Source organism: Megalobrama amblycephala, linkage group LG4 (assembly GCF_018812025.1).
Source record: "Megalobrama amblycephala isolate DHTTF-2021 linkage group LG4, ASM1881202v1, whole genome shotgun sequence".
Classification (NCBI taxonomy): Eukaryota; Metazoa; Chordata; class Actinopteri; order Cypriniformes; family Xenocyprididae; genus Megalobrama; species Megalobrama amblycephala.
The window spans coordinates 3418053-3444536 of NC_063047.1; the positions used below are offsets into that span (position 1 = coordinate 3418053).

A 26484-nucleotide genomic window follows, 5' to 3' on the forward strand; every position below is an offset into this window, starting at 1 on the left:
AGTACTATAACTTGTCTTAACTTGAAGTTTCCCTTGACATCATATAAAGTTATGCCAAAAAAGGAGACCCAGACACAAGTGCGTTTAGGTACTTTTGCGCATGCTCAGATTAGGCTGACCTGCGGAATAATCTGAGCATGGCCTTTTTCAGATTAACTGCGCCGCTGCTTAATCCGCCAATGACAACACGAGCTACGTCAATGAACATGCAAATGAGGTAACACCGGAAAAACAAGCCAGTTCATATAGTGATTACTTATAATCACAGTAAATCACTTTATTAACAATTATTGTTAAGATCAATAGGAAACTAGTCCCTGGTCTAGGATGACATTTATTAACTTTTTTAAGTTACTTCCTTTAAAAATTAAATGTTTATTGTTAGGACAGGAATATTTTTGTCACAAAAAAAATAAAATAAAATAATTGTGACGGGGAAATGATAAAACTATGAATACTTATGCGTACCATTGTACTAACATGTTTTTGGACATGGTACCATAGTAATATCACGTGTCTTTGTAATACCATGGTATTATTTGTAAATATTATGGTATATAAACGTGGCAATAATTTAGTACCATGGTATTACTATTTGATACCACCATGATGCGGTAATTATTTCAAATAAACGTCTATTTTCAAGTTCAGTTTGTCAGTTTAACTTTAACAAGCGTTTTTCTTGATGATAAAACAAATAAAATCTTAAACCTTGATATACATAAAGAAAAAGTGAGGTAAAAGTATTAAATGAGCAGAGAATAATAAAGTTAGTGTACCTTTTCCTTCTGTCGATTTGGTCTTCCAGGTTTTTCCAAACTCCTGAATGTCCCGTCAGAGCTGTTAACGGTCGAAACGTCTTTATTTCTGAATAAAAGCTTCTGTTTGACATTCGCCATGACTGTAAACTTTAACAAGACGCGTTTCGCGGTATTTACGTTTTTATATCTCAGCCATTAGGTGGATATTTTATGAGTTATTTTATGTTTTTTCAGCCATGAAAATTCCTCAGTGAAGGACAAAACTCCCACCCGCGCGCGACTCACACCGGCGGCTACTGACATGCGCAGTAACGTCACATATTTTAGGCTCACGAACAGTCCCTGCCCATATAGTGACGTTTTCCTGAAGCCACGCCCAACGCGGAAGAGAAACATCCCAAATGTGCGAAGACACTTTGTTATAAATTGAGGATTATTACAGGACAATAAACGATCGATTAGAGGAATGTTTATTTCTACTATTAAATAAAAAGACACGAGTACAGTAATGATAAATAGGAGTGCCTGTTTAGCGTGCTAAACCGGTTTATCCTGACAGGCCACTGCTGTAATGTGGTCTCTGTAGTCTCATCTAACCACACGTCACACGGGAAGAGGTCAGTCACATTTCTATAAAGCAATAGCTTTAATAAATGTGTTTCTTGATTAAATTGTTTTAATTTCTGGAATTATTTTAACAAACTTTTGAGATCAAACCTACCATGTGTGTGTATGTACAGTATGTGTGTATATAAATGCGTGTGTGTGTGTGTGTATGGATCAATGAGGTTTTTGAAAGTGTAAAAAAACATGAAGATATAATTAATTTTGAAGTTTTATTAAGTGTTATCAATGATATTATGTGTTTTTTATGATCAGTTAACACTGCTTTTGTCATTTTTTACAAGATGGACAAAATTTGTCACCAAAAAAGTCATTCGGTTTAACCAAAATTTCAGTTTTACCAAATTATATGTTTGGTTATACCGAATGACGATGTTTTCAGGCTGATATCTAGCAAAAGGACAATCTAAATTTTATATTTAGTACAAGTTTTTTAAAATATTACAACATTTGCAATGTTTTATAGCAGTTGTACCGAATGACCTGATGTTTCGGGACATGCGCATGAACATTAATTTTCAAATAGTTAAGAGAGAGTTAGTTACTTTGCTTCATGACCATGTGGTCCTTTGCAGGTGTCTGAATGATGTCACATGATAATGACCGCATGACTTGACTCAAAATGGTCCCTTTATATTGGTTACTCCGAATGACATCAATGAAATTCATTTTTCCGGACATTCGTTCTCATAACAAAGCAACGACTTCTACACATAATTTTAACACCATTTTGCACTATGTTGATATATGATGTTATAAAATCATGCCAGAATAAAATATATATATACATTTATTCCATTTTAAGATATTTTAATCACAAATTAAATGGCTGTATTGGCCTTTGGACGGTTAAACCCAATGACCTTTTGACACTTCAAAATCTTTAAAATACCTTTATGTGTAGCGAAATATAATTAAAACCTTTTGAATTCAATAAAAGAGATCTAGTTGTACTACCTTACATACTTTGGATGTCATATCTTTGTTTTTTATTATTATTAAAGCCTTTGGACAAAAAAAATGACCCATCATGTCATTGACCCATATATAGTATCTATGTATACATATAAATGTGTATATATATATATATATATATATATATATATATATATATATATATATATGAATGTATGTACAGTGCTTAGCATAAGTGAGTACACCCCCTTTGAAAAGTAACATTTTATACAATATCTCAATGAACACAAATACAATTTCCAAAATGGTGACAAGACTAAGTTTAATATAACATCCGTTTAACTTATAACATGAAAGTAAGGTTAATAATATAACTTAGAGAACAAATTTTTCAGTTTTACTCAAATTAGGGTGATGCAAAAATGAGTACACCCCACAACAAAAACTAGTACTTTGTACGGCCTCCATGATTTTTAATGACAGCACCAAGTCTTCTAGGCATGGAATGAACAAGTTGGCGACATTTATCTTTTTCCATTCCTCAAGAATGAGCTCTGATACTGGATGCTGGATGGAGAGTGATGCTCAACTTGTCTCTTCAGAATTCCCCATAGGTGTTCGATTGGGTTCAGATCAGGAGCCACTGAATCACTTTCACCCTGTTCTTCTTCAGAAATCCAACAGTGGCCTTAGATGTGTGTTTAGGATCGTTGTCATGTTGGAAAAGTGCATGATGACCAAAGGCATGGAGTGATGGTAGCATCTTCTCTTTCAGTATAGAGCAGTACATCTGTGAATTCATGATGCCATCAATGAAATGCAGCTCCCCGACACTCATGCAGCCCCCCAGTTTGGCTTTCTACTTCTTTAGATAACTGCAGTGAACTTGCATGCCAATTTTCTTCAACCCTTCTCATCAGAAGACGCTCCTGTCGAGGTGTTAACTTCCGTGGACGACCTGGACGTCTCTGTGAGATGGTTGCAGTTCCATCTTTTTTAAATTTTTGTACCATTTTTGCTACAGTATTCTGACTGATAAGTAAAGCTTTGCTGATCTTCTTGTACCTTCACCTTTCTGGTGTGAAGAAATTATTTTCTTTCTCAGGTCTTGTGACATTTCTCTTCCATGTGGTGCCATTGCTGACAGCAAGAAATGGGGTTTTAACACCCTTTTATTGTCAACTGTCAGCTGGACACCTGTGTAATGAATAATTAGACTCAGCTGTAGTTGAATTCTTGTTAAATTATTAGACATTTGTAGTCTAAAATTTAGCTTTCTTCCAGAGACTTTCAGTGGGGTGTACTCATTTTTGCATCACCCTAATTTGATTAAAACTGAAAATTTTGTTCTCCAAGTTATATTATTAACCTTACTTTCATGTTAAACAGATGTTATATTAAACTTAGTCTTGTCAACATCTTGTGTTCATTGAGATATTGTTTAAAATGTTGGGAATGTACTCATTTACGCTGAGCACTGTATAATATAAATAAAACATGTTGTTTCTTTTTTACAGACAATGGCATCACCAGACGAGAAAGTTGCATTTGTCAGCAATCTCAATGGAACCACCCTGACGGAGGTTTCTCTGGGATCCTTCTTAGCCCCGCTGTGCTTTCTCAGCCGAGGACTCTTCCTGATAGTGTTCCACCTGGGAAAAGGGGTCCTTCCGTTCTCCTGGGCAGCCCATCTCCTGTTGGACTTCACAGCACTCATAATGCCTTTGGTCCTGTCGTGCACCGCTCTGAGCGACATCCTTCACTTTGTCATCATGGGCATAGCCGCAGTTGACTTTGCCGTCCTGTACCTCGTGTACAAGAACAGAAAGCAAGGTTCCCTCTCCAGTTCGATTGACAGGTTTGTGCAAGGCAGAGTAGAATCCAACCAGGTCCCGTTTGTAACTGTGTTCCGAGTTCTGGTCAATGTGAAGACCGCCATAAGCATTCTGGCTGTTGATTTTAGCGTGTTCCCAAGACGTTACGCCAAAACGGAGACGTATGGAACAGGGGTGATGGATTTCGGCGTCGGAGCATATGTGATGGCCAATGCGTTGGTGTGTCCTGAGGCAAGAGGAAAGGACGTACGAGGGTCGAAGATCAGTCATGTGTTAAAACAGTTTATTTCCGTCTGGCCTTTGGTCCTGTTAGGGTTTGTGAGACTTGCGAGCGTCAAGTCATCCGGCTACCATGAACATGTGACGGAGTATGGGGTTCACTGGAACTTCTTTTTCACGTTAGCCATCGTCAGAGTGGTGGCGTCCGCACTTCTGGCTCTCTTTCCTGTCAAATCCTCATGGATTCTTGCTCTGCTCATTGGTGGTACTTACCAGGTTATCTTGGAGATGACAGGTCTGAAGTCCTTCCTCATCCACAATAATGAGCGCGCAGGATTTCTGCAGGAAAACAAAGAGGGTATCTTCTCAGTTGTGGGATATATTGCCATCTATATGGCTGGGGTTCAGGCTGGACACTACCTCATGCAGAGCAGAACTTTAGTTCGAGACTGGATCAGAGTGATCCGTAACCTTCTGTTGACCAGCTTTGGGCTGTTCTTCGCTTTATACTTGTGCCAGAGATGCATCGAGCCAGTCTCACGCAGAATGGCCAACCTTTCTTTCTGTGTTTGGACTGTAGCGCAGGCCACGTTCTTTCTCACTTGCATAAGCTTTGCTGATTTAGTGTTACTTTTTTCTAAAGTTGTCTCTAATTTTTCACTTGTGTCTGCATCGTGGTATCCGTATCAAAATAAGAAGTCGGAGAAAATGAGAAATAATATGGATGCGTTGTGCCTCGTGCAGTCTGTTAACCGGAACCAGTTGTTATATTTCCTGCTGGCGAATATCATGACTGGTTTGACCAATGTGTTCGTGGACACTCTGAACAGCAGTGATGTTTTAGGCCGTGAGTGTTTTGCTCTTGTATATGTTCGTGAACAGCTTGGTCATATTCATTTTGCATATCAATAAAATAACCATTAAGTTCTGGTAAACACCTATTCACTGTATTTTTCTGAATGGCTTTGTCGTTTCAAATGCTGTGAAATATGCTGTATATAACTTGTTTGCAAAGTGCAAATAAAATTGAATGTGTTTATTTGTGAATCTACTGTTACTATATGTGTAATCTGTATTATATATCAAATATGAATGCACTAAATGAGATGATTTCTTCATGCCAATTTTAGATGCAAATAACATGGACATTACATCAGTTTTAGGTTCAGATTTCTGTCTTTTTATATTCTCTAATTGGCCATTATTTCTTTTATCTTTTTTCACAGTTCATATATATAGTTCTGTGTGGTAAATAGATTAAAAATACTTCATGTAGACTTTTATTTAATATCAGGTTGTAAAGTGAAAAGAATTAGGGGAAAATGTTTACTAATATTCCAAATAGTGCTGTCAAACAATTAATTGCGATTAATCGCACCAAAAATAAAAGTTTGTTTACATATGTGTGTTTGTGTACTGTGTATATTTATTGTGTGTGTGTGTGTGTATACAGTTGAGCTCAAAAGTTTACATACCCCTTGCAGAATATGCAAAAATGTTAATCATTTTAACAAAATAAGAAGGATCATGAAAATTGTGTGTTATTTTTTATTTAGTACTGTCCTGAATAAAGTATTTCACATAACAGATGTTAATATAAAGTCCACAAGATAAAAAAAATAGCTAAATTTATAAAAATGACCCAGTTCAAAAGTTTACATTGATTCTCAATACTGTGTGTGGTTACCTGATGATCCATGACTGTTTTTTTGTTTTGTGATGGTTGTTCATGAGTCTCTTGTTTGTCCTGAGCAGTTAAACTGAGCTCTGTTCTTCAGAAAATTCCTTCCAGGTCCTGCATAATCTTTGATTTTCCAGCATCTTCTGCATATTTGAACCCTTTCCAGCAGTGACTGAATGATTTTGAGATCCTGAGGATAAGTTGAAGGACTCGATCACTACTATTAAAAAAGGTTCAAACATTCATTGATGCTCCAGAAGGAAACACGTTTTATCTTGTAACATGTTTAACATGTTTACTAATTATAAAATAATTATAAAATAATAAAAAAAAACCAACCATTTTTTCCAAGTTATTTTAACTAAATTAATATTATGTCATAAACTACATGCAAAGTATTTTTATTTTCATGTAGTCTCATAATTAATGAATTCATGTATCAATTAATATGCGATCATAACAACTGCATTTTAAAGAAATATGTCATGCAGTCTTTGAATAAAATAATATTTAAACAAATATGCTATAATAAAACATGTTTACTAATTATAAAATAATAAAAAAATTATGTTTGCTAATATTCCAAATTCTTTTAACTAAATTAATATTATGTCTTAAACTACATGCAAAATATTTTTATTTTCATGTAGTCTCATAATTAATGAATTAATATATCAACTAATATGTGATCATAACAACTGCATGCATAACAATTAGAAAAAAAAAATTAGGAAAAATGTTTATTAATATTCCAAAGTCTTTTCATTAAACTTTTAATTAATATTAAGTCATTTAAAATAATTAGAAGATGCATTTCAAAGAAATATGTCTTTGAATGAAATAATATTTAAACAAATATGCATTAATAAATCCTGCATGTTTACTAATAATAAAATAATTTAAAAATGCTGATGTTTGCTAATATACCAAATTCTTTTAACTAAATGAATATTATGTCATAAACTACATGCAATATATTTTTATTTTCATGTAGTCTCATAATTAATGAATTAATATATCAATTAATATGCCATAATAACAACTGCATGCATAACAATTAGAAAAGAATTAGGAAAAATGTTTATTAATATTCCAAAGTCTTTTCATTAAACTTTTAATTAATATTAAGTCATGTAAAATAATTAGAAGATGCATTTCAAAGAAATATGTCATGCAGTCTTTGAATGAGATAATATTTAAATAAATATGCAATAATAAAACCTGAATGTTTACTAATTATACAATCATTTTTTTAAAAAAAAACTGATGTTTGCTAATATTCCAAATTCTTTTAACTAAATTAATATTATGTCATAAATTACATGCAAAATATTTTTATTTTCAAGTAGTAAAATAATTAGAAGATGCATTTCAAAGAAATATGTCATGCAGTCTTTGAATTAAATAATATTTAAACAAATATGCATTAATAAATCCTGCATGTTTACTAATTATAAAATAATTTTAAAATGCTGATGTTTGCTAATATTCCAAATTCTTTTAACTAAATTCAAATGTCATAAACTACATGCAAAATATTTTTTATTTTCACGTAGTCTTATAATTAATAAATTAATATATCAACTAATATGCGATCATAACAACTGCATGCATAACAATTAGAAAAGAATTAGGAACAATATTTATTAATATTCCAAACTCTTTTCATTAAACTTTTAATTAATATTAAGGCATGTAAAATAATTAGAAAATGCATTGTAAAGAAATATGTCATGCAGTCTTTGAATGAAATAATATTTAAATAACAAATATGCATTAATAAATCCTGCATGTTTACTAATTATAAAATATATATATTTTAAATTATGTTTGCTAATATTCCAAATTCTTTTAACTAAATTAACATTATGTCATAAACGACATGCAAAATATTTTTAGTTTCATGTAGTCTCATAATTAATGAATTAATATATCTAACTAATATGCTATCATAACAACTGCATGCACACACTAAAAAAATTATGATGAAAAACTGGTTTTAGATGAAGTTTGCATATCTTATCTACCCAAATGTAAAAATCCTTTATCGATCGTGCAAAATAATCTCCTTCCAACAAGAATCTCCACCCATGTGTCAATCAAACTGCACACGTCACGCCCTCAGAGCCCGGAACTACTTTCTGACGTATCAGGGTGCCAAGGGTCATAGAACATTCGCCTGCCACATACGCCTCTGTCGCACTTGTTTGTTTTTGTCCAAAAGAAGAAAACAACTGTCGAAAACAGGTGGGTACAACAGCTGCAGCTTGATATTTGTGCATTTAGTCGCTGTTTTAAGTGCAATAACGGTTGAAAAGTAACATTACGGGAAGGATAAACGCTGAGGGTGTCAGTCCGTCAGTCAAAGTAGACCTTTATCACGACACTTTTGAATTCAAATACCTTGTATTATGTTAAAAGTACATTTGCACTCTGTTTAGCGTATATTAAAACATGTTTTGTTGGGTTGAAAGTTGCCGTGCAGCTCACGCAGGCTAGGCTCTGGCAGCACTAGCATGCTAATCAGCTTGGAAAAGTTTCACAGGTTAGCCGTGTGCTAACTTCAGTTCGACACAAAAATGCCTGTTTATTTTGTAACATCATCTCATTTTCCACATTTACCACATTACACGTTTTAAAATGACTCGTTAAAGTTGCTCTTCAGATGGCTGTGAGCAGCATATCGTTGGCTAGCAGGCTAATTAGCACCTGTGTCATCGGAGGGAATGTGAGTGCAATTATCACAGCGATAATTATGTAATTGTTGTCATGTCAACAGGCTGTCGAGTATATTTTATATGAATATGTGTATTTTGATATTTCAGAGCTTCGAGAGGCTGGTTTGGTGGTTGTTTAGCTGCTCATTGTCGTTATGTGGCTTGACCTCTCCATGATTGCACATTTTGACGGGTTACTGCATTTATTTGGCAATTGTATACATTTAAACGAGCATATTATACAGGTTTACCAGTGTTTCTTTCATACTGGGGTATAGAGTTGGATATAGTAAGTGTTTAAGCCTCTGTAGTCAGATAAGAGTGTATGTGTAAGCTAATAATCCTTAGCAAAGCTACAAGGGCTGCTGGGAAGACACAGTGTTTGCACCCTAGAAATGAACTATAATATTGATTCATCTGGGTGAGAAATGGAAATATTGGAGATGATATTGTGAATGAAAAGCTAACTGATTCTTTTGTTTATGATTTAACATTTTCGAAACACATAATTACAAAAAAAGGCTTAAGAGAGACTGAAAAAAACATTAATAATAATAATAATAATAATAATGGCAATAGTGAACCATAAAAGAATACACATATAGGCTATACCAATATACACAGATAAAAATGAGGAGAGAGTTGGGCAGGTCCAAAACATGAGGTCCCAAGCGACATCTATCACATTCTGGGTCAATGGTTGGTTTAATCCGAGCAAGTCTGCATTTACTCTAGTGGACTCTATTAACCGTCTTGCATTGTATAAGAGCATGACGTGCACAAATAGATGATGAGTGAATCCTGTCCCTGTTTCTTGGTCTGTTTCTATGTTAAAGGGATAGTTCACCCAAAAATGAAAATTCTGTCATTTATTACTCACCCTCATGTCGTCCCAAACCTGTAAGACCTTCGTTCATCTTTGGAACACAAATTAAGATTTTTTTTTAATGAAATCTGAGAGCTTTCTGACCTTTGATAGCACAGCAATGTCATAACCAATTTCAAGGCCCAGAAAGGTAGTAAAGACATCGTTCTGAAGTAGAACACGGAAGTGCTGCACTGTGTTTACTATGTGAACAGTATAGGAGAATGACAGGGAAGAGAAGAAATTGTTGAATAAAGTCATTATTTTTGTTTAGTTTTTGCGCACAAAAGTTTTCTCGTCGCTTCATAATGTTACAGAACCTTTCTAGGTCTTGCAATTGGTTATGACATAGGGAGGTCGTAAGCTCTCGGATATCATCAAAAATATCTTAATTTGTGTTCCGAAGATGAACGAAGGTCTTGAAGGTCACAACATGGGGGTGAGTAATTAATGACAGAAATTTCATTTTTGGTGAACTAACTCTTTAAAGGATTAGTCCACTTTTAAATAAACTTTTCCTGATAATTTACTCACCCCCATGTCATCCAAGATGTTCATGTCTTTCTTTCTTCAGTCGAAAAGAAATTAAGGTTTTTGATGAAACGTTCCAGGATTATTCTTATAGTGGACTTCAATGGCCTCCAAACGGTTGAAGGTCAAAATTACAGTTTCAGTGCAGCTTTAAACAATACCAGACGAGGAATAAGGGTCTTATCTAGCGAAACAATCGGTCATTTTCAGAAAAAATACAACTGTATATGCTTTATATAAATAAATGCTTAAGGAACAAACGCAGCGCCAGTTAAATTTTTTTCCGTAAGTAGAATAGGGAAGGCGTAGGACATACAGCATAAGCTTTTTGAAGAATACGAAAGTGCGGTTTTGGCGGAAGCACTTAGAAGGTGATTATTTGTTTATATAAAGCATATACATTTACATTTTTTTCGAAAATGACAGATCGTTTTGTTAGATAAGACCCTTATTCCTCGTCTGGGATCATTTTTAAAGCCTTTTGAAGCTGCACTGAAACTAATTTTGACCTTCAACCGTCTGGAGGCCATTGAAGTCCACTATAAGGAGAAAAATCCTGGAATGTTTTCATCAAAAACCTTCATTTCTTTTCAACTGAAGAAAGAAAGACATGAACATCTTGGATGACATGGGGGTGAGTAAATTATCAGGAAAAGTTTATTTGAAAGTGGACTAAACCTTTAAGGTCTAAAGGCCCGTTCACACCAAGAACGATAATGGTCTGTTTATTCTAAGATCACACGCGGCTGTTTCAAAGTGTGTACAACATGTTTTTGCAGTTCTTGTTGCATTTACACGACCTTAACCAGCAGATGTCCTCAGCATGCTATGTTTTGAGTGATTAGCTAGTGTAATCAATCTAATCTAACAGTGAATTTAGCTGACGAAGTCAATATAGTGGAATAAAAACAAGTCTTTTTCACTGCAACTTCAAAGGAAGCAAGACAATGTTGTCGAAACTAGCGCTGGATACCTGAGGTAATTTTTTTTTTTTTGCACTGTTTGCTAGCCTGGCATAATGATCTCATCTACAGGATCTTACTATTTATTCCGAGGGTTTGAGCGATTGTTTTCCATTTATCCATTTTCTTTAAAGTATCCTTGAAAAGGGTGTTTGATAGGGTGTGACGAGACAGGTATCTCACGAGAACGAGACGAGACGAGATTTTTACACAATATTTTTAAGAAATCCTCAATGGTGAAATACATGACTAGAAAAAATATTCTGCAGGTGTATTTGAAATGTTTTAACTAATCATCTTAGTAATGAATGTCATTTCAGTTCTGCTTTCTGAGTATATTTAAAGTGCAAATAAGACCAAATTTTTCTTTGATACAGAGCTGAGAGATGGTTACAACTAAACTGTCCAGCCTAAAATAGCTTTCATATTGGAAGATACCTGCATGTATCGGGGAGCCGCTTTCAAAATGCGGGCTATTGAAATCGCGTTTGAATGCGCGCTCGCGTTTACTTTCACTTTCGCGCGTACTCTGTAAATATAGAGCGGCGGCGACCGTTATCCAACTGAATTAAATGTTTTTTATTCAAATACAAAGCAAAACGACAGTGGAGGCGTAATGTAAATGTAGCGGTGGCATATTCTTTCCTAATCATCCTAACCACTCTGTCATGGCAATATCACGAGACTACCTTTCGCCTCGATGTCACATTTTAGTCTCGCGAGATCTCGTCACACCCCTAGTGTTTGACTTGTCAAACAGTGGTGGCTTTTTCTGGACCTCGGTGATTAACTTCTCTCAATGTAATTTGCCTTTTTAACTGTGCAAGCCCTTAAATCAAAATGGATTCTGATTGGCTGTCAGTGTTTTATGCTTCAACACCTAGAAAAAAATAGTTGTGAAAGTGATCCCAATGATATCGTTTCTCTATATCGTTACAGCTGTGGTGTGGACAGTGCTATTCTTCTATATTTAGAATGATTTTTAGAACTACATCTTTATCGTTATCTTTATAGTTATTGTTTTTGGTCTGAACTGGCTTTAAAGCTTAGCTGGTATGTAAATTATCAAAGGGTAAAGACTGCAAAGTAGCAAATGTATTGACTAACTTGGAGATTGATGTCAAGAGAAGAACCTAGAGGATTAGGCAAATTTGCAAAGTTTATATGAACAGAGTCTCGTATTTGTAAAACAGTTAGTTGGTCAAATGATGCAAAGGTACCATCTATGTAGTCTCGCGTAGCCCTTCCGACTGACGGCAGAAGGTCTGGACTCCGTCGCAGCTTTCGTTGGTCAAGGACCACCCAGAAGCTGACATATAAAGCAACCAATCACAGTTGGTTTTGTTCAGCATCATGTTTAGGGGTGTGAAATGTGAAATCCCTACAATAACAGACAGATGTGTAAAACTCTTGGACGTATTTTAAAGAGAATATGCTGTGACCTTCACATTTAGTTGATCCTGATAAGCGCTCATTGTTACATTTGTAAACACCATGGCTTTCTTCTTCCATGAGGGGGTTTGGCTTCATGATGGCTTTGTTTCCAGACGGACCCTTTAAGAACGTGACATTGCTCGAGCAATTGGTTATCGGTGCCGATTAATTGGCAAAACCGATCAATCAGTCGACCTATACATCTCCTGAAGTGTTTCCAATTTTGGGTGCCATATGCACAAAGGTCCATGGGTGTGGTGTCTGAGGCCTTGGACTACCATCTATGCACAAATTAGCTACAGAGAGGAGACCTTGATCCCTCCAACAAGTATATACACCATCCAGAGTAGAAGAGAGAAGTGAAGGATTAGAATGTGTGGGGAAGACAGAGGAATAACTTAGAAGCCATAATTGCGTAAAAGCCGAGTCCAAACTGTTTTTCAGTGGGGTCGGTGTGAGGGGAAAACAATAGAGCGTTCAACATGGAGGAATTGCATGAAGCATTCTCAATATTTTACCAAGCTGGTGGGTTATCCAGTCTGTTTGAATTAATCCAGTATAGTATGGAGCACATATTCACAACCCATTTAGGAAGGGCCAAACCACCCAAATGCTCTTTGGGATTTTTGGGGTCTGCTAACTGAGATTCTGTCCACACACTAACAGGCAGATCTGGACAAAGACATGGCACGTCTGGTGGCTGTCTGCAGGGACGGGGAAGAGGACTATATTTTTCTTGCACGCCAGATTCCCTTGTACATCGATGACACACTCACGGTAAGATCATTTCATTGGTTTCACTTTGCATTTTGCCATCATTAAAGTTGTTGTGGAATGAACATTAAACCTATTTACATTAAAAATATGTTCCTGGTCTTATTGTGCATCATTCATCTGTCAATTCGCATATTTTAGTGACCAACACCATTGAACCGGTTCTAGAGGTTTGCCTTGCCAAGTACCACTAAATACCAAGTGTTTATATGTTCCTTTATATATGCTTACTGAAAGCAAACTGAAGTCACATACAGGTTTATATTGGAAGAAATGATTGTATATGCATGTTTATGTTGTAGATGGTGATGGAGTTTCCTGACAGTATTCTGGAATTTGACAACTATCAGATCAACAGTTCACAAATGAAGCAGTTTATTGAGGTAAACAATGACATTTTCCATTTTCATTTTTGAAAACCTGTCAAGAACATATTTCACCCTAAAACCAAAAACAAGAAATTAGAAAATATATTTTTTAAAGGGGTGTTTCCACAACACCGTTTTCACCGAAAAAACTGGGGCCTGAAAACTAGGGATGTGCACAAATAGTCGAATATTCGAATATTTGTTCTGTAATTAATATATAAATACTATTCGAATTTTACTATGGCCGTAAATGCAGTGAATCCATGATAAATCCTAAGCACTAAAACTTGCAGTTATAACTAAATGCACCGGGTGGCGCTGTGGAGCGTGTTTAACAAGTTTATTTTATTTGATCGTCACAATGTTGTCGTCTGCCTCGCAAAGTTTGGAATTACTTAGATGAAAATGATCTTACAAAATGGAATTACTTTTGATCAAATTAATTAATGAAACCGAGTTATAATATCAACACCATAATGAGAAAGCACATGAAATCTAAATACCCGTCGAGTGAGGAAAGACAGCTGTCCATCACTGCATTCACGACAGGTAAGCGCAGCTGTAAGTTATCCCCGAGTGAGCCAAGATGATAAATTATCTGATAGCAAAATGATTTTGAGACATGTGCTTCCTTTAAGTTTTGTCCTGTATTGTACGTTACGTTTTGTACGAAACTGGTGCTGTCTGCTTTAGTATTTTCTCGTTTAACCTCATTTAAATAAACGAATATTCAAATATTCGTTTTTTACGAGCCCAAATATTCGAGTAGCCTACAATATTTTGGAAAAATGCCCATCCCTACTGAAAACACAAACTTTTGAAAACAGGTTTCAAAGTGCAAGTTTTTAAAAACGATTCCGTTATCGTCTCTGTGTAAACTACAAAAACGCTAATTTTTGAAAACAGTGACGTCCTGCACATGCGTATTATATGTGTTCAGTCTGTAGGCGCCTTGCTTCTTTACAAAGTGACATCGCCATCTACTGGCCTGGAAGCAGAATACAGCGATTTTAGTCATTTTTGCGCATCTGTGAGACTCTTTAGTTCCTTTTCCAGCTTGACAGAGACACAAGGTGCAAATAAAATAGAGAGTCAGATTTTAAGGCTTTCAGCTTCACTTTCCCTCTTGTGTTTTGTTCACCAGCATCACAGTATGCTAAAGCAGCAGGACCTGAACATGGCATTGATGGTGATGTCACGTGAGGTCATCAACGCTCTGTCTCAGTCGGTGCCGTGCGTGGGCTGCCGGCGCAGTGTGGAGCACCTGTTCTCTCAGCTCACGGACTCCGGATACTTCGCGTTGGAACCGCTCACTGTGGGATCCTCTGGAGTGCTGTCAGTCACACGGGCGTGTCTCACTGACCCCAGGAAACTCTACACGCTCTTTTATGTTCATGGGTAAGTGCTTTGATTACTAACATTCTTTAAAATGTCTGCTTTTGTGTTCAACAAAAGAATGAAACTTATACAGGTTTGGAACAACATGAGGGTGAGTAAATGATTTTTGGGTGAACTATACCTTTAAGGTGGAATGATGGGAAAATTTTATAATCTATTAAACATCACTTTCAGTCTTACTATCCAATCAAGTCCTTACAGGTTTAATTTTAACGTGTGCTTTTTATTCCTTTGTTGCAGGTCAAAGTTAAACAACATAATTGATTCCATCCCCAAGAGTAAAAAGAACAAACGCTGTCAGCTGCACTCTTTAGACACACACAAACCGAAGCCTTTAGGGTAAGTGTTTTATTTTTATTTTTATATTTTATATGTGACATTTGGTGTTTGAGACCAGGGAGTCCTGGTCAAGATAGGCAGCACAAGACAAAGATTACAAAGAAATGCATAACACCATATAATAAACAAACAAACACATAATCTAACGCAAATCTAAGCTATTAAAACATTTACACTGTTCCATAGAAACAGACTTAAAAATGTTTTTAAAGCAAGTATGTTGTTTGGTGCAGGGGCAGCTGGATGGACGTGTGGGAGCTGATGTCACAGGAGTGTCGTGATGAGGTGGTTTTGATTGACAGCACCTCTCTATTAGAGACTCTGGAGACGTACCTGCGCAAACACCGGTAAGAGATTGTGATGTTACACATTTCTCTTAATTAATTGCCTCAGTGACAAAAAAATTGATTTTTTTATTTACTTTTTGTAGCTGATCTCTGATTTTCTCTTTCTGCAACATCATTCTCAGGTTCTGTACTGACTGTAAGAACAAGGTTCTGAGAGCATATAACATCCTGGTAGGGGACCTGGACTGCAGTAAAGAGAAAGGCTACTGTGCGTCTCTGTACGAGGGTTTGCGCTGCTGCCCACACGAGCGCCACATTCACGTCTGCTGCGAGACCGACTTCATCGCTCACTTACTGGGCCGAGCAGAGCCAGAATTCGCGGGGGGTTATGAGTAAGTCTGTGTGGAGTTTATTTGACGTTGTGTAACATACATTAAATTATACTGTATCATCAACTGGAAGCTTTAGCTATAGGGGTGCGGGATATGGCAAAATTAGATCGTAACGATTCAAATGTCTCGTTAAAATGAGATTGTTAGTATTATAGGGCTCTATGAAATCCGTTTTATTTTTTTCCAAACTCTGTTTTCAAAAAGCATGTCTAATTAATTGAAATTATGAAACGTATACAATTTAACAACGATTAAAAGTTTAACAAAAATTACACTTTTTAGGACCCTATGAAGTACATTTATTTGTTTTTTCTCAAATTCCATTTTATTTTATTTTTTTACCAAATTCAGGTGGTTGTTTTTTTTTTCTTCCAAATTCAGCTTTTTCCTATTTTATTTTTTTTCCATTTGGACTCCATTTTAATGGTTAAATGAAATTTTAGTAATCAAAAAGCATGTCTAATTAATAACAAATTATTAAAAGTTTAACAAAAATTACACTTTTTAGGACCCTATAAAGTATGTTTTATTTATTTTATTTTTTTTGTTTTAGTTTTATTTTTTTTTACCAAGTTCTGTTTTCTGTTTTAAGTTTTCTGGATTCCATTATAGTGGTTTAATTAAATTTTAATAATCAAAAAGCATGGCTAATTAATTGAATTCATAAAAACAACAAAATTTATTATTTTTTCAAATTAATTTCTATTAAATGTTTTATTTTTGTTTCTTCAGAAATTCTGTGTGTATTTTATATGAAGGCATTAATTTATCTTTTAATTATATGACATTAAACAAACTTTTTATCAAACAAAGTGCTGCACAACAGAGCTTTACTGTTAAAATTAAAACATGGAAGAAAAATTGTATATAAATAAATAATTAAGTAATTTATTATTATTATTATTATTATTATTAGTTTTAGTATTATTATCACATTGAGCTAAATTCTACTGTATAACAGTAATATATTTCTGTCATAATTTCTCAAAGTTAAGCCGAACTTTTATTTTGACGGGTTGCAGTGAAGACCTTTGCGTTTCTGTATGTTTATATGATGATAGAAACTAAAATTATAAAATGCCTCATTCATACAGTTTTATTACGTTTTAATGACTGGATTCCGTGATTCCATCCACTTGTTCTGCATTACGGAAATCATAGGGCCCTAGTATTGTGCTACGGTGCACGTTCTATCAGTTGCAGTTTCTGTTTTTTGATTATCATCTCTGATATTGCAGTTCTTTGTCATCACAAAAGTTTGTTATTTGCATGCATTTTGAAGTCTTGCTATTTTAAACTTTGGATATACAGTTTTCTGAGTGCACACCCAAACCATGCACAAAAATTAAATTAAAAAAAGTGAATTAAAAATTTGGTCATATTGCTCAACCCTTGTTCAGCCTAAACAGTCCTAGTCATTCTGTTTTCTTTCATGTTTCATTACCTTGTAGGGCTATATTTTTATGTAGCTATAGTAACTTGCAAAAAGTCTTTAACCAACATAAAAAAGAATCGTGACACAATTGTGGATTATCCTGCCTGAAAAATAATGTTATGTGATATTTATACCCTATCACCCACCCCTAATTGGATATTCCATTATCATGCATATACCCTCATTAAAAAGTGTTTGGATCATTTACAGGCGTCGAGAGAGACACGCAAAGACCATAGATATCGCACAGGAGGAGGTGTTGACGTGTCTAGGAATCCACCTGTACGAGCGGCTGCACAGAATCTGGCAGAAGCTGCGAGCAGAGGAGCAGACATGGCAGATGCTTTTCTATTTGGGCATTGATGCACTGCGCAAAAGCTTTGAGGTAATGTTCATGTTGATTCATTTTCAATTCCTAAATGGCACTTTCCATGAATAGAATGACTATATCCAACTATTAAATTTTTTTGCTGAATTGACATATCCATGTCCTAATAAATGGCCATTTTTTTTTTTTTTTTTTTTACTTCATTTAATTTTATACTATTTAATATATAGTATATATATATATATATATATATATATATATATATATATATATATATATATATATATATATATATATATATATATATATATATATATGGTTGCAAAAAAAGTTTAGTTTGACCTTCTGAAGTTCCTCACAAGAAAAATAAATTGACTGTTTTGTGAAGCCCTGTTTTGTGCTGTATATGACAATGTTGCAACGATGTGCAGATGGCGGTGGAGAGGGTTCAGGGCATCAGCCGGCTGGAGCAGCTCTGTGAGGAACTCTCAGAAGAGGAGAGAGCCAAAGAACTCAAACAGGAGAAGAAGAGGCAAAAACGCAAGAACAAACGTAAAAACAAGTGTGGTTTTGAACAAGAGGCTGAGGGGGAAAAAGATAAAAGTCTTGATGAGGTAATGACTCATTTAATGTGTGTCTGTTCCTCTCCTTCACTGTGACCGTTTTGAATTTTTAAGATACATTTGCAATAAATACAACAAAAAAGCTACAATGTTGATTGTCAAGCTGCTGAAAATGTAGTTTGTTGCTACTCACTATTCGCTCTTCTTGAATTACTCTTTAATTCACGTCCTCATTGTCTTTCCGCAGGGTTCGTCTGAGTCTGTGGACGGCGGCTGTAAGTCGTGTGGCAGTGGAGAGGAGTCTGGCGGCAGCGTGGAGGTCATCATCACCAGCGAGAGTTCCTCCTGCACCTGCCCCGCAGCCTCCATCCTGCGTTCCCCCAAAACCAAGAAAGGTAAAGAGAGCTTGGAGAGGATGTCTGGTAGGGCTGTGCGATGTGTATCGTCTATGGTAATACACGGTTTTATTCTGAACGCTTTCACTGCGTGATGTAGCCTAGTAGAATGCAGTTACAATGATCCACCAAATTTAATATATGTCCCTGTATGAGATTTTGTCTTATATTTCTATGATAGTTAGCAATATCACACAAGCAAGTGTGCTGTTTTTCCCGGATATCAGCATAATCTCAAATGTGGTACTGGTTTTATTCAACAGTTCAACAAACAAGAAATTAAAGGTATACTATGCAGAAATTTTCAGTTACTGTTTGTAAACACAACATTTGGAGCACAGCCAGAATCAGACGCCATCTAACTATCTGCGGGGAGATGAGTAGTGGTGTGTAACGCAGTCACTCCTACTAGCCACTTTGGCGGGTTGAATTTCTCATTTTCCGCAGAATAGATACACGATACCAGCTGCGCTCTCTCGCTCTCTCATCTCTCAGACAGCGAGGTGACACACAAACTGCTCCGGATGAATGTTGGTGTTACAGGGCTTGAATTTTGGTGTGGGATTGCACGTATTGCGTATAATTTTACCCATCCTCACAGATTTTGTACTCGCACCCAAAGTATGCACACTAAAGCCACTTCTTAGTACTATATTGAGTTCTTTTTCGCTGCTTATTGTGCTTAAACAGTCAAATACAAACAAAATAATGTCAAAATGTCACGTAAACAGTCATGTTTTAAGTGAACGTAAACATGTGTAACAGTATAATGGATCCTTGCATCAGGACTTAAAGTGACAGCAGCCTAATGTACCTGCTGCCAAATTATGAGATAATATTAGTAATATCTATATGGCAGTTTTTCCCATGGTATCGATGTAAAAATTGTGGCCAGTGAAAATGCTGAGTGGCTAGTAACTTTGGAAAACCACTAGATACTGTGTCTGGTGAGCAAAAAAATTAATGTCAAGCCCTGGTGATAATATTTTTTTTCAATATTGTTTATTATGCATTTTTTGGGTAACAATGTACAGTATGGTTTCATTTGTTAACATTAGTTAACTACTTAGTTGACATGATCTAACAACTTGTACAACATTTATTAATGTTAGTTAATGTTAATTTCAACATTTACTAATACATTATTAAAATCCAAAGTTGTATTTGTTAACATTAGTTAATGCATCAGTCAACAAGGCAATAGCAAGGTTAGCCAACTGTTTTTGTGTCAAGGCATGACTTAGTGGAGTTTCAGACATAGACGACAAAGTCCCACCACCACCTGCACCGTGCGCCGTTATTGGCTGGGGCGTCACACCCACCAGCCAATGAAACAGACACCACCACATACTTCTTGTAGACCGTAAGCAAGCAATGATTGAGAGGCATTATTTTTGTCAGTACTTTATTTTTTCAAAAATCCTGCATAGTGCACCTTTAATATTGTTACATTTTAGGCACAATATTGTCTGTTTTTTATCTATTTCACCAACAAAAATAGTCACAGCAGAAGCTTTGTGCATCTCCGTGTAACACACAGTGGTGTTTCGTTCCTGTATGAATCAGTGATTCAGTGATCTATTCAAAAAGACAGACATTTGCTTCATTCCGGAATAAATCAACCATCAGTTGAATTGACTCACTCATTAAGACTTGTTAAAACTTGGTTTTAGTTCCAAATTTAAAGTTGCCCCAATTATGCTTTTTTGATTATTAACTCTCATGCAGTGTGTAATATAGCTGTTTGTGAATGTAAAGTTTTAAAAATCAGGTGCATTATTGTCTCCTAAAAGAACGTCAGTAAGTCGTCTCACTTCCTGTAACAGTGTAACAAATTTGCATAATGCCAGCCTATGGTTTTCATTGGCTGCCTGCGAACCTCTTCTTTGCCCCGCCCTCAAACACTGTAGTCTGGAAGAGTTTGCTTTTATCGCTGTTTTCTGCTTTGCATGAACTTCAAAAGAATGAGGACTCGCGCTGGAATTGATAAGGGAAAACCGTCGCCATTGTTACTGTTCATATCACTGTGTATCAAGCACTGAGAAGCAGAAATTCAAATATGGTAATGGACGTTTCATTTCCGACACGCGCTGTAAGCGGTTGATCAGTCACATCAGACTGAGGCGTCTGACCAATCAGAGCAGAGCAGGCTCACAGAAAGGAGGGGTTTAGAAAGACTCAATCTTCAAATGAACCATTTTCAGACTCTGAGAAATGAGGTGATGTTCAGTGCATATCATGAGAACATTAAACTGTTTTTTTTTTGTCCTTTGATGCATGTAAACATTGTTGGAGAGTCCAAAACATAATTAGGAACCTTTAAAATAGCATAATAGGGGCACTTTAAAGAATCTTTTAATTGTCATAGCATTATTTGTGCAATTATAATTGCAGTGTAAATGCTTTAGATGCAGCTTCTGTGCAACATCTGCAGTGCAAAAAGGGATTTGGTAACAGTTGGATTGGTAACACTCTAATTAAATATGAGAATTTGACAAAAAAAGATGATGCATACATCTAATAAGGTCTACTCTTATAAAGGATGAGATTCCCTGGAAATCAGTTTAAGGTGGCAAATATTGCCCCTTAATTAAAAAAAAAAAAAAAAAAAAAAAAAAGTACCCAGAATGCCTCTGACTGGTGTGTTTGTGCCTGTTTGTTCCTCTAGTAGTGTTGCCTCACAGTAATGGCAGTGACTGTGGTTACTGCTCCAGTATGGAGGGCAGTGAGACGGGCTCTAGAGAGGGCTCAGATGTGGCCTGCACCGAGGGCATGTGTAACCATGACGAAACGGGTAAAGCAACGTTATTATGATTATAGATGGTCAAACATTTGTCTATTCAACTGTGTTGACATTGCATCTTATTATTCTGGAAACTTGTAAACATAATTTTTGTTTCCTGTTGGACTGATTCAAACCATTGGGTAAAGCCAACCAGTCAGATTTGAGCCTGTTTTGCGAGAGTTGTTCTGTTTTTATGCATGGTCAGGATCATATCTAAAGTATTCTTCTAATAGACCTTGGATAATGATAATATTTATGTTTGTCTTCAGGTGAATACTCATGTAGTCACCACTGCTCGGAGGAGAAGGAAGAGGATGCTGTGGACAGCTGCGTGGAGTGCTGGGCCAACTCAGAAGACAACACAAAGGGCAAAAATAAAAAGAAGAAAAGAAAAAACAAGGGGTTGCTTTGCAGGATCGAACATGTGAGTATACTTAGGCAACACAATTATCTTGTAATTATTGATTTATACCTGGCATGAACATTAAATTAATCTTGTGGCTCCTTGATGAAATGGAAAAACTGCATTTTGTTGATTTATGAATACTTTATCTGCTAAATACAACCAGCTCTGCAGGATAACGGGAGACCAAATCTGCATCAGAATTTCACAACAATCATAATATTAATGCTAAAAATGTAATTTTATGTCTTGCTATTCTAGTTCTTTTAGTGAAGTTGTGATCTTCTCCCCTCTATCGTAGGGGTCTAAAGCAGAGGAGGGCTGCGTATCGGACGGCAGTCGGAGAGGATCTGGATCTGCTGCCGTTCACGAGTCTTCCTCCCCTTCACCGCCTCTGTGCAGAAGCAAAGAAACTCCATGCTCTAAGTTGTGCTGTGAATCCTTAGCGAGCTTCAGCCATCATGTGAGCAGCAGCAGGCATTTCCACAGTCAGCCTCTCTTGCCAGACACGTGCACACAGGGTAACAGCTGCGCCAAGAGCCTCGCGGAGCTACTGGTGAGTCTGTTCACAGGTCTGATACCACAAAATGTCCAGTTTTCAATCCAACGAGTGTGAACGAGTATTATTTTAGTTTTATTTATATACTATATCAGGGGTTCTCACATCTGGCCCTCGCCTTGCAATGGGTTTCAATGAAACTCCTTAAAGGGATAGTTCACCCAAAAATGAAAATTATCCCATAATTATATTATAATAACCCTCAAGACATCCTAGGTGTATTTGACTTTCTTCTGTCAGTCAAACACAATCGAGTTATATTGTTCTGTCTATTCCAAGCTTTATAATAGGAGTGAATGGTAACTTTTTTTTTTTTTTTTGAAGCCCAAAAAAGCACCTCCATCCATCATAACAGTAATCCATACGGCTCCAGGGGGTTAATAAAGACCTTCTGAAGTGAAGCGATGCATTTTTGTTAGAAAAATATCCATATTTATAACTTTATAGACTATAATCACTATCTTCCGGTAACGTCTGTCTGCGCGTTCACGAGAATGGAGTTTGACGTAGGAGTAGCGTAAGCTTAAGGTGAGAGTCGACGCCTCTCGCGGTTCAAACAATCTCAAGCTCCTCCCACATTTCCCTTTACAAATTCTCCTTTTAGACAGTGTTTTGTTTTGCGCTATGCTCTGCTCTTCCGTGTTCGTCATTACATCATGCGTCGGGTTAGAGGTCACTCTTCGACCGGAACTAGACTCACATACGGTCATTACCGGAAGCCAGTTATTACAGTTTATAGTTATATATTTGGATATTTTTCTTACAAAAATGCATCACTTCACTTCAGAAGGCCTTTATTAACCCTCTGGAGACATATGGATTACTTTTGTGATGGATGGATGTGCTTTTTTGGGCTCCATTCGCTCCCATTATAAAGCTTGGAAAGGAAAGTGACATGTGAAGGCCAAGTAACCCATACTCAGAATTTGTCCTCTGCATTTAATTATGGGATAATTTACTCACCATATGAATTTGTTTTAAGCACCATAGGCCTGTATGTATGCTTGGGCTGTTGTAGAAAATATAAAAAGATACACAAACGAAAATAACAATACAATAAAATAGGGCTGTCATGATTACTTGATCAGAGTGCTCAATCTTTAAAAATACGACAACACAGGAGAATACATTAGATGCAGTTACATTACATTAGGAGAATAAAACATCTAATAATGATCTTTTGTCAGTTCAATAAAAATGAATTGTGAAAATGTTTATTTACTATTTGTTTATTGAAGTAATTGCAAGTAGTAATTCTTTCCTCCTAATTTTTTTTTTGTGTGAACAGAATGAATCTGAAGTGACCTCAGATGAAGAGAACTGTCTGACACAGGACGAGATCCAGTCGTTCGTGGAGAACAACAAGTCCTTCTACCGCACACGAGACCAGTACAGACAGCACCTTAAAGATCGCTTTACCAAATACTGCCGCGGAGAGTGGCTGCCCACCACCAGCGTCAGCTAGAGCCCGCAGCACACGCACACTAACGCACACTTATTTTTATAGACCGTGAAAACACTCATGATCACTGCTGCATTGTTGCTTTTTTCAGGCAAGAGTTTGGGAATATGAAATGGGTAAAAGAATCAATTTCAGCGCTGTATTTGATGATGTTCATGTTTTTTGGGTAAAGTTACACGTCTTTTTCGCATCTATATACATGTCTTCCCCTTCAGGCACCTTCCTGTTTCACTCTGAATCCTTCTCAACCAATCACAGCTGGCTTTGTTTTCCTTTCTCTCTTGACATGTTGATTAGGGAGCAGGTTGTTAGGAACACCGTTATTAAATTGATAATCGAGCTTGCAGGCCTTGACTGTAGGGTTAGATGTTGGTAGTCTTAATGTATTGTTTGTGAAGCATTTCTTTGTTTTGTTTTTTGTTTGTTTTTTTCTCCCAGATTGTTTCTCTGACTGTGACTATTTTAGTGGCAAGAATAAATGTGTACAGAAATAAAATGATCTGAGTAAAAAGATTTTACAGGAAGATGAAAACATCCATTTATTAAGAGGATTGGATGTGATGTTGAAAGCAATGTGCAAAATTTACAAAATAAAGAATATTTATTAATATGCATCAGATTTCAATGTGTTTCATGTCTCTTGTGAGTGTTTCTATTGGATTATAGATTTTTACATATCTAATTTGATTAGCATAAAAGTATATTTTTATAAGTTCCCATGATATGCTGCTAAAACAGCTTGTTTTATTTGTTCTAACCTTGTCTTGTATTCTCAAGCCTTGATAAAATTATAGTCAGCCACTAGATGGCGTGTTTTGTTCTGTTTCCTCCTTATGCTTCATTAAAATACAGACAATAAAAGTTAACAAACGAGATCTATATATGTATATAATTGTCACCTGATGCCAAATTGCAACATATCATTCAATATAATTTTAATGACTTTATTAGACAACTGATGAGAATTTACACTTAATCTTTTGAAAACAATATCATACGCTACACGTGGATTATTGTGACAAAATAAAGTCACATATAATGTAAAGTGACATTTATGACCGTTTTTAAAAGTATTGAGTCAAAATCAGAGGACATTAATGTACGTTCAATATATACAGCTTTAAAGGATTAGTTCACTTTCAAATTAAAATGTCCTGATAATTTACTCACCCCCATGTCATCCAAGATGTTCATGTCTTTCTTTCTTCAGTCGAAAAGAAATGAAGGTTTTTGATGAAAACATTCCAGGATTTTTCTCCTTATAGTGGACTTCAATGGAGCCCAAACGGTTGAAGGTCAAACTGTCATTGCAGTTTTAAAGAGCTCTACATGATCCCAGACGAGGAATAAGAAACCATCGCTCATTTTCTAAAAAGTAAAAATACAAATTTGATGCATTTTAACCATAAATGCTCATCTTGAACTAGCTCTCTTCTTCTTCTCTATTAGAATTCTAGCAGTGTAGATGCTGCTAAGTGTATTACTGCCCTCCACAGGTTAAAGTTTGAACTAATTGTTATATACTTGCACTAGCATATTGTATATGACAATTTAGTTCAAACTTTGACCTGTGGAGGGCAGTAATACACTTAGCAGTGTCTACACTGCTGGAATTCAAATAGAGAAGAAGAAGAGAGCTAGTTCAAGATGAGCATTTATGGTTAAAATGCATCAAATTTGTATTTTTACTTTTTAGAAAATGAGCGATGGTTTCTTATTCCTCGTCTGGGATCATGTAGAGCTCTTTAAAACTGCAATGACAGTTTGACCTTCAACCGTTTGGGCTCCATTGAAGTCCACTATAAGGAGAAAAATCCTGGAATGTTTTCATCAAAAACCTTCATTTCTTTTCGACTGAAAAAAGAAAGACATGAACATCTTGGATGACATGGGGGTGAGGAAATTATCAGGAAATTTTAATTGTGAAGTGAACTAATCCTTTATCTTGTATTCTCAAGCCTTGATAAAATTATAGTCAGTCACTAGATGGCGTGTTTTGTTCTGTTTCCTCCTTATGCTTCATTAAAATACAGACAATAAAAGTTAACAAACGAGATCTATATAAATCTATATATGTATACAATTGTCACCTGATGCCAAATTGCAACATATCGTCGTTCAATATAATTTTAATGACTTTTTTTATTAGACAACCGATGAGAAATTACACTTATTATTATAATCTTTTGAAAACATTAATATCATAGGCTACACGTGGATCATTGTGACAAAATAATGTCACATATAATGACATTTATGACCGTTTTTAAAAGTATCGAGTCAAAATCAGTGGTTGAATCAGAGGACATTAATGTATATACAGTATGAGTTGATGAGTGAAAAAAAAAAAAAACGCGCGGGCGTCCACAGCAACCTAATATTTATCTTTTCTTCTGTCGTTAATAATTAATCGCGGGTTCTGCGGGGATTGGATCCGTGTGTGTCGAGCTGT

General features: G+C 35.9%; 3 protein-coding genes across 5 annotated transcripts in view; 2 read left to right on the forward strand and 1 right to left on the reverse strand.

Annotated features, from left to right (window-relative positions):
- LOC125266306 (unconventional myosin-XIX) overlaps nt 1-1048 on the reverse strand; it is a 31871-nt gene extending 30823 nt beyond the window's left edge. Inside the window, exon 1 of the mRNA XM_048186836.1 lies at nt 780-1048. Coding sequence (XP_048042793.1) covers nt 780-899 — 120 coding nt within the window. The 5' untranslated portion in view covers nt 900-1048. The remainder of the gene's footprint in view (nt 1-779) is intronic.
- A 71-nt stretch (nt 1049-1119) lies between these two features.
- On the forward strand, nt 1120-5756 carry pigw (phosphatidylinositol glycan anchor biosynthesis, class W). Its single transcript, XM_048186837.1, has 2 exons — nt 1120-1378; nt 3818-5756. The coding sequence occupies exon 2, from the start codon at nt 3821-3823 to the stop codon at nt 5264-5266; it is 1446 nt and encodes a 481-aa protein (XP_048042794.1). The 5' UTR covers nt 1120-1378; nt 3818-3820; the 3' UTR covers nt 5267-5756.
- A 2391-nt stretch (nt 5757-8147) lies between these two features.
- Nucleotides 8148-24646, forward strand: ggnbp2 (gametogenetin binding protein 2). Of its 3 annotated transcripts, none has more exons than XM_048186838.1 (14): nt 8148-8282; nt 13211-13321; nt 13621-13701; nt 14831-15084; nt 15325-15423; nt 15657-15770; nt 15893-16102; nt 17748-17922; nt 18297-18479; nt 18676-18823; nt 21492-21617; nt 21878-22032; nt 22313-22567; nt 23859-24646. In XM_048186838.1, exons 2-14 carry the CDS (start codon nt 13229-13231, stop codon nt 24033-24035), a joined length of 2070 nt encoding a protein of 689 aa, XP_048042795.1. In that variant the 5' UTR covers nt 8148-8282; nt 13211-13228; the 3' UTR covers nt 24036-24646. The 3 variants fall into 3 exon arrangements, with proteins under 3 accessions (XP_048042795.1, XP_048042797.1, XP_048042798.1); XM_048186840.1 differs by having other exon boundaries at nt 21495-21617; XM_048186841.1 differs by lacking the exon at nt 21492-21617.
- The last annotated feature ends 1838 nt before the right edge of the window (nt 24647-26484 follow it).

Coding starts and splice junctions, on each gene's coding strand:
- pigw (XM_048186837.1), top strand. CDS start 3,821: ATGGCATCACCAGACGAGAAAGTTGCATTTGTCAGCAATCTCAATGGA.
- ggnbp2 (XM_048186838.1), top strand. CDS start 13,229: ATGGCACGTCTGGTGGCTGTCTGCAGGGACGGGGAAGAGGACTATATT. Junction 16,103..17,747: donor GAATTCGCGGGGGGTTATGA/GTAAGTCTGTGT, acceptor GATCATTTACAG/GCGTCGAGAGAGACACGCAA. Junction 22,568..23,858: donor AGAGCCTCGCGGAGCTACTG/GTGAGTCTGTTC, acceptor TTGTGTGAACAG/AATGAATCTGAAGTGACCTC.